Raw genomic sequence first — 8,230 nt, forward strand, 5'->3', positions numbered from 1 at the left:
AGCAGCATGGACTGTCAGCTCGGAGACCATGGCTGCGGTTACTCTTGACGCTGCATCACAGACAGGAGCGCCTGTGATGGTATACTCAACGACGAACCTGGGTGCACGAATGGCAAAACGTCATTTTTTCGGATGAATCCAGGTTCTGTTTACAGCATCATGATGGTCGCATCGCCGGCCATTTGTGGCCGAGCGGTTCTAGGCGCTTCAGTCTGGAACCGCGCGACCGCTACGGTAGCAGGTTCGAATCCTGAATTGGGCATGGATGTGTGTGTGATGTCCTTAGGTTAGTTAGGTTTAAGTAGTTCTAAGTTCTAGGGGACTGATGACCTCAGATGGTAAGTCCCTTAGTGCTCAGAGCCATTTGAACCATTTTTGATGGTCGCATCCGTGTTTGGCGACATCGCGGTGAACGCACATTGGAAGCGTGTATTCGTCATCGCCATACTGGCGTATCATCCAGCGTGATGGTATGGGGTGCCGTTGGTTACACGTCTCGGTCACCTCTTGTTCGCATTGACGGCACTTTGAACAGGGGACGTTACATTTCAAATGTGTTACAACCCGTGGCTCTACCCTTCATTCGATCCCTGCGAAACTCTACACTTCAGCAGGATAATGCACGACCGCATGTTGCAGGTCCTGTACAGGCCTTTCTGGATACAGAAAATGTTCGACTGCTGCCCTGGCCAGCACATTCTCCAGATCTCTCACCAACTGAAAACGTCTGGTCAATGGTGGCCGAGCAACTGCCTCCTCACAATATGCCAGTCACTACTCTTGATGAACTGTGGTATCGTGTTGAAGCTGCATGGGCAGCTGTACCTGTACACACCATCAAGCTCTGTTTGATTCAATGCCCATGCGTATCAAGGCCATTATTACGACCAGAGGTGGTTGTTCTGGGTACTGATTTCTCAGGATCTATGCACCCAAATTGCGTGAAAATGTAATCACATGTCAGTTCTAGTATAATATATTTGCCCAATGAATACCCATTTATTATCTGTATTTCTTCTTGGTGTAGCAATTCAATGGCCAGTAGTGTCGTTTTACTATTTGTATTCCTGGTTGCACAGCATGGGGGAATGGTTTTTACGGAATTTATGTTCTTTTTATTATTTTGACATGGTACCTTTGGTTACATGACAATGCTCAGGTGAGGATGGCCTCAGATGGTTAAGTGATTTTATTTTTTGCAACAGGCGATGGAACTTTAAGTGTTCTAAAATCGGTTATGTACACAATAAAAGACTGCGGATTAAGCAGCTGTTTCATGTTGGTTTTTTTTTTTTTTTGTTTTACAAAACAGCGAATGGTAGCTCAAATAAGTGTAACACATCCAGTGAAACACAGTGTATTCGCTGGATGTCAGCACAATTCAGCTCACAGGATCTGTAGCAGTTTGCTATATGCAGCAATCCAGCCCCCAGTGATGTCATTCAAAGTTCTAGAAATAGCTGGCAGAGAGCATGCTAGTGTTGGTTTCATCCACATTTTGGAACAGTTGTTTGCAAGTGCACCACACCGTTCTCGTACCCAAATCCCAACATAACCTCCAGTAGGTGTCACAGGTTACATGAGCAAAAATGTACACCTAAACCTTATGTGTATAGCCCAGACCAGTTTTCCTCACGGTTCCAAGTATAGTGACCATTTATTTATTCTTGACAGAAGTACAGACCACTATATTTTAGTTGATCCGAGCTCTGAAATACTCACAATCCAAGAGACAGCTACCATTTCTCTCACTCTAGAATCGCTTCTACAGCTCTGGCGAATGATATATCTATTAATTTGCACGACACTACCACATGCACTGTCAGCTTGGGTCCGGGCCCAACATTTAGATGGACATTCTTGGTGGTAGGTGTGTTTCCCAGTTTTACAGAGGGAATACTTAACAAAAGCGATTCTGATGATTCCATTCACAGTGTTTATGGTAAACCACTGGCTCCTACCCTTCAGATCTCATCAAATACCTCCATATCATCGACAGAAGACCTTCAAGACTCCTACTACTTCCTAATTAAACAACTGGTTACGGCGCAGCAGAGGTATATAGACTTGAAATTGGAATGTTGAAAATTAGAGGACAAAATTGTGGTGTTGCACAAAATTTTGTATGGAAAATGCAGCCAAATAACTGAAGTCAAGCATCATCTATCAATGTTAAGAATTAACGCAATTTCCAACACCAACTCCCCTCCATCTCAAAAAAGGTAAAGAGTTTAAATATCTGAATTAGAAATTACCTGAGACCTTGTTGAAGTTGGATGCTGTGAACACTGAAGATAATGTGGATGAGAAACAGTTATGTAAGGAGATGGTACATAACATTCATAAATATATAGTCCAGTTGGAGTCTTTGCTGTTTACATCTACTCTCCCAAACCATGGACTTCAAGCAGTAACCACAGAGCAATTACAGGTCAATGACTGCAACATCAGTGAATCACGTTGTCTTCCCAGGGTTACTAGTGTTGTGTTTAGTGTTTTTCCCAAATGGTACCAGACAGGTATCCAATCCCCAATATACAGGATTTAGCTCAATTGTTTTTGATTGATAAAGATATACGTACAGAAACCAGTGGCAATGGAAGACTTTTATAAGGCTGAAATCATGATTCCTTATTGATTACATGAACTTGCACATGCCATCTGGGTTAAAAAGAAACGCTGCCGAAACTTGGCAGCATTTTATCTATAGAGTTCTCCCACACTTAGATGATATACTGAATTTTTTCTATTCGCTTGAACAACACAAAGAAAACCTTCACCTGATCTGCACGCAGGAAAAATTTGGAAGAGTAGTAAACAAGGACATGTGCTATTTACACAACAGGAGGTTACATTCTTGTGACATTTGGTGACATAACACTGAATCAGACCACTATGAGAACATACGAACTCATCTGACAAGCACCATTCCTTATTACATTATATGAGCTTAGAAGACTTCTGTGAATAGTTAACTTTTATATGTGTCATACCCCTCATGCTACAATGATTCAGGCCCCACCTAACTAATGCCTTGCCAGATAAAATGCTCTCAGTAAACCCTCAGTGAATGGACATCAGATATCAACATATATCTGATATTATCAAAAGGTGCGTTCACAGTGCCATCACTCTGACACACCCTTGACCTTCAGCACAACTATCCACAACTACAGGCTCCAGCAAAACAGTAGCTGGGTCAGTTTTGCAACAAACTGTAGAAAGCCAAAAACGACCACTAAAGTTCTTTTCATGACAGCTGTGGTTGGCCTATGATCAGGAACTATTGACCCTCTATAAAGTCATTAAGTATTTCTAGGAGGATACTGAAGGACACCTGTTTATCATATTCACTTACCAACACCTCTCGTACATACGATTCACACCCAAAGTAAAACTACACTCCTCATTGCTTCTGTTATCTGGATTATATTGACCAATTCACTACTGACATTTGCCACATCAACGGAGTGGACAGTGAGGTTGCCATCTATCTGTCGTGAATTGGTTCACTGACAGATTTTGGTGAAATGGTGAAGGAACAAAGGAAGAATCAACAGGTAAAACTGCTCTTGACAGACAGCACCACTGGCTTAATGGTGGAACAAGTACTGATCCTTGATATAGCCTTGCAAATTATGACCACTGATCCCAATTAAATTCCGCAAACCTATTGACAACAATACATAACTTGTCATTCCCTGCCACCTGCCGTAACACAGAGTTAGTGATGGAACGTTTCGTGTGGCCTAGTGTTAAGGCCAACTGCAGGAACTGAACTTGTGCTTTCCTCAACTGCCAGCACAGCAAGATTTGGCCTTCCAAAAAGGAGACTACAACACTCTCACTTGAATCTACTGAGAGCATTGCATGTTTAGCACTGTATATTTTCAGTCATTGACAGGTAGCCATACTGGTTGGAAGCAGATCCATTTATGGACATGACAGTCAGATAGACTGCTCTTATCTTCATACACTTGTGGACTGCATGTTTCGGCTGCACAGCTTTGATAACTATGGGCCAGGGCCGATATTTCGAATCCCATCTACTCAAGAAGTTGTTCAGACTATGTGGCATCCAACGGTTTTGAACTACAGCCAATCACCTGCAAAGTAATCGACTAGAGAGATGTTGTTATACCGTGCTTAAGGCTCCTCTGATATGCAATTCCTGGCAGTGAACTGAAGCCCTACCATGGGTATGGTTGGGTGTACACACTGCCTACAAAGAATATTTGCAGTCGCCTTTGGCGAAAATATTCTATGGCGAATGCATGGCTCTTCCCACTGACGCTCTGCTTCCCTTTCAATGTTCCGTGGGCTGAAAATGACTAGATTTAGTAGCTAGGGTGAAATAACATAAATAACATATTGCTCACGTCCGTACATCTCCCCTCAGGTACACAGCGTGCAGCAGGTATTTATCCACATGGTATAGAAAAGCTGTAGGCACGTAGTCTTGTGTGACGATATATCTGGCCAGCCCTACAACAACCATATTCTAAAAGTCATAAAGTGCTGTAGTATGGTCATCAAACATCCATTATTTTGCTGAGCAGCAAGCCCTTGTCTGTCTCTGTTCAGTGGCTTAAGTTGGTATGAATACTACTGCACCACAGAAGTGATGAAGGACTAGCCCATCAACAGAGAATATTGTATATCTACCTCTATTACATGCCACAAGGGTCTTCAGCTGTGCTCCCCCCCCCCCCCCCCCCCCCGATGGTGGAGAGAATGATACAGCGATGACAATATTTCTAGATGACGTCGCCGCCCCATTCCCGGAATGACATGACACACTGATGTCGAAACGACGCGGACACCCCTCCTCGCTATCCCACCCTATATGTACGAGTACTTTCGAGAATAATCGTGTTTCCACAGTACAATTCAAACGCCACTATTCACACAGCCCAACTTCACATCAAGGTTTCTCGGTGGCGATATTGGTGGGGGTAACTATGTTGTCGTCTGCTAACAAAGGAAGTTACCTACAGTATTTCCCCCTCGCGCTGTCCTTTAACTGTAGTTAGGTTTGTGTCTTTGCGTCTGTATAATATTATTTTGCTTTATTTTCGTGAAAACTTCCAAATGTTCCACGACGATTTGGATATTTTTCTATTCAGTATCCTTCCGTAAGAGAAACCAGATATCTGAAAAAGGCAAAAAATTATTTAGGTTTTAGAATAACAGAACGGAGCTGATGCCCACGCTGAGCATAAATAACAACATAAATTGATGGGGCAATGCTCATTAAATATAATGTTATTAATTGAAATTGCTGCGCATGCGAAAAAATCTAATGAAGTGGACAAACAGCCTCTATCTATTCCCTTATAACTATTGTTTGATACGTTTCTATGTATATATTTTCGCTAGCAAGTAACTTCATGTTTTAAAATGTTTCACTTCTCAGTGATTTTCCATACAAAATTAATCAAGAATATTGGTTACGAAGTTTGTCTTTGCCATTAATAAACTTTATCATTGTTAGTTCCTCAATGTCGATATTATATTCCAACTTTATGTATCACATATGCTAATACATCCTAAAGTGACGTAACGTGGCAATCTAGCGTGAAACGGCCTTATGCAGGTGTCCTGCATTTAAGTGGACCAGTTTCTTTAAAATAAACGCGAGAGTCATTGCGCCTACTCATCTGCACGGAGTTTCCCCTCACATTGTTTTAACTGCATACAGCAGAGCCAGTACGCGAGTGAATTGCTATACTTGACGAAGTTCTCGGACTTGTATTCAATTTCCAGAAGTTTTAATTTCTGCCTATCTCTAGTCCAATGTTCCGTTCATAGTCGAATTTCACAGATTATTTAGTGTGGAATGTTTTCATTGGCTGATTGTAGTTTCCATTCTTATTGGCTGACTAAACGATGCCGACTATCTTTGGAACGGAGTGTTCCGCAGCAAAATAAACATTCGTGGGTTTATAGTTGATTGCTTCGCGAAATGTTATTTCTTAACAGGTGATGTCTCGATATGATTTGAAACTTGGGTTATGCGTTATGCCGAGGATTCTCTTTCCGTAAAAAAATGAGTATTAGTGTAAATGATATATAACAATAAATCTAGGGAATTATAAGCAATGTTCTGTTTCAGCTCGAGTGCATTAGGCAGACTATGCTGCACCATGGTGCCATCAGGTTCCCACTTAGTAGGAGCCTCTGCGAAAAGAACGTTTTACCACTGGTTAAATAAAATTTGGAATAATGTCGATACGGAACGAATAAAAGCTGTTGGGCCGGATAGGGCGTGTGCCGAATGGTTGATGAAAAATGGGGCTTCCATCAAATGGGCCTCAGAAAAGGACTATGTAACAGATTATAACAAATTAGCAGCAGCAGGGGAAAAACAATATATTGAAGAAATCGATGCATCACACTCTAGCATTATGGGTTATGGATTTCCCTATTTCGAAGGATGCAACCACATTAAATTTATAAGACTACACAAATGTCACAACATAGATGACGACGCCTTAGCATCATTAGCGATTTTAAAGCATTCATTAAAACATTTGGAAGTTAGCTCTTGCGGGAACGTTACGGATAAAGGTATTACTTCACTTGTGGCTTTGGAAAATTTGAATACATTGATACTGTTTAATTTGCCTGGTGTAAAAGATAAAGAAAAAACTGTTAATTTTTTGAAGGCTGGACTGAAATCCTGTATGATTGATTACAAGTAATACTGAGTAAGACCTGATGTGATAATATTGTCATTGCACCTGCTTTCAGTACTACGGTGAGGTGAACTGGACAAAACTATGTTACTGAAATAGATCATATTGTTGGCGGCCAGAAACGAAGTAATATATGTTCATGGTGGTTTTCTTCCAAAACGATCAGTGTAGGTCTGATCGCAGCTAAAGTATCAAAATTTGTGATCATTCTCCACCTCTGTTGTTAATGAAGTGTAGAATATTCATTTATAATATCTGTAACAGTTACTTACGTTATTCAAGAGTCATAGCTACATTTCCTAGCCGTAATCTGTTTATGGGAAAATAAAGGACATTGTGTAACACACTAGATTTACGTAAATTATAATGGCATTGTTTTGATATTGAGTTGTAGTTGTTCTTTAAAAGTCTTTATAGTACTATGTGTGTCATATCCCTTGTTAACATCTGTGTTTACAACTTCATATACTCTATCTTGACAAATGAGTCACCTGAAGAAGAATCTGAAAAGTTGTCCAGGTGTAACTTAGAAAGATATTGTTTTGAAATTAATGAATACTTTATATTTATGTGACTGCACAGATATTTATTGAAAGGGGTTTATTTACAATAAGAATGGAATATTATTTAACTTCAAGAATTTGATAAGTTACTAATGCAGTCATTGTGTACTTAATATGCAGATGCTATGTAAAGATGTAATTATTTTTCAGAAATTTGCATTGTAATTAGAATTTTGCAGTACAGTGCAAATCAACAGTGAGTCCTGTACAGGGATAGAAAGTGCATTAACTGACATGTTAAATACTGCTTTGCCAACCCTCAACCAAACTGTCACCGATTTCGATAACTTTGATCACAGTGTACTGTACAGATCAGGCTGTTTCCACAACCTAAATTTCTGAAGCTAATTTAGATGTAAAGGAAACACATATTGTTTTATTATGTCCTTTTGTGCAGATGTTTTGTCACACACCACACCAATATGTTACGTGAAGAAACTAACGTCAAGTACACATAGTTATAGTTGTCCCTGCAATGCTTATAGCACTGTAGTCATTTTCACTTACTTGTGCAATTTTCACTTACTTGTGCAATTTTTTTTCTTCCCATTGATCTAATGAACATGAAGCAACCATGTACCATAACAATACGCTTTTTGTGTACTATCTTATTTGTACGAGTATGGTTAAGTTTAAGCTCTTGATTCTTAAATCCGTCTGAAGGTGTGAAACTTTTTCAAAAAACTGATTACTTAAACTGCATATCTGTATTTTCCACTGATACTCAGAATGCCTGTTTTTCATGCTGAACAGGTAAGCTGATTTAAGAACCAACACATTTTCTTTGTGTATGTAGTAGTGTATGCTGCTTACATGAATTAATAGTAACTTATTTTAGCGTATGGCTAATACAGACATATCATGAAATTACATATACATATGTACATATTGACACACAAGAAACTTAAGTTTGTCTTTACAACTGAATATCCAGTCCTTCAATCCAGCGCACTGCATCTGGAGTTGCTA

General features: G+C 40.0%; 1 protein-coding gene across 1 annotated transcript; it reads left to right on the top strand.

The window, feature by feature from the left end:
- The first annotated feature begins 5,859 nt into the window (after positions 1–5,859).
- Positions 5,860–7,081, top strand: LOC126425166 (ATP synthase subunit s, mitochondrial). Its single transcript, XM_050088118.1, has 2 exons — positions 5,860–5,982; positions 6,116–7,081. Exons 1-2 carry the CDS (start codon positions 5,966–5,968, stop codon positions 6,702–6,704), a joined length of 606 nt encoding a protein of 201 aa, XP_049944075.1. The 5' UTR covers positions 5,860–5,965; the 3' UTR covers positions 6,705–7,081.
- Positions 7,082–8,230: the final 1,149 nt, after the last annotated feature.

The sequence above is a fragment of the Schistocerca serialis genome, chromosome 10, assembly GCF_023864345.2.
Source record: "Schistocerca serialis cubense isolate TAMUIC-IGC-003099 chromosome 10, iqSchSeri2.2, whole genome shotgun sequence".
In the NCBI taxonomy this organism is placed as follows: Eukaryota; Metazoa; Arthropoda; class Insecta; order Orthoptera; family Acrididae; genus Schistocerca; species Schistocerca serialis.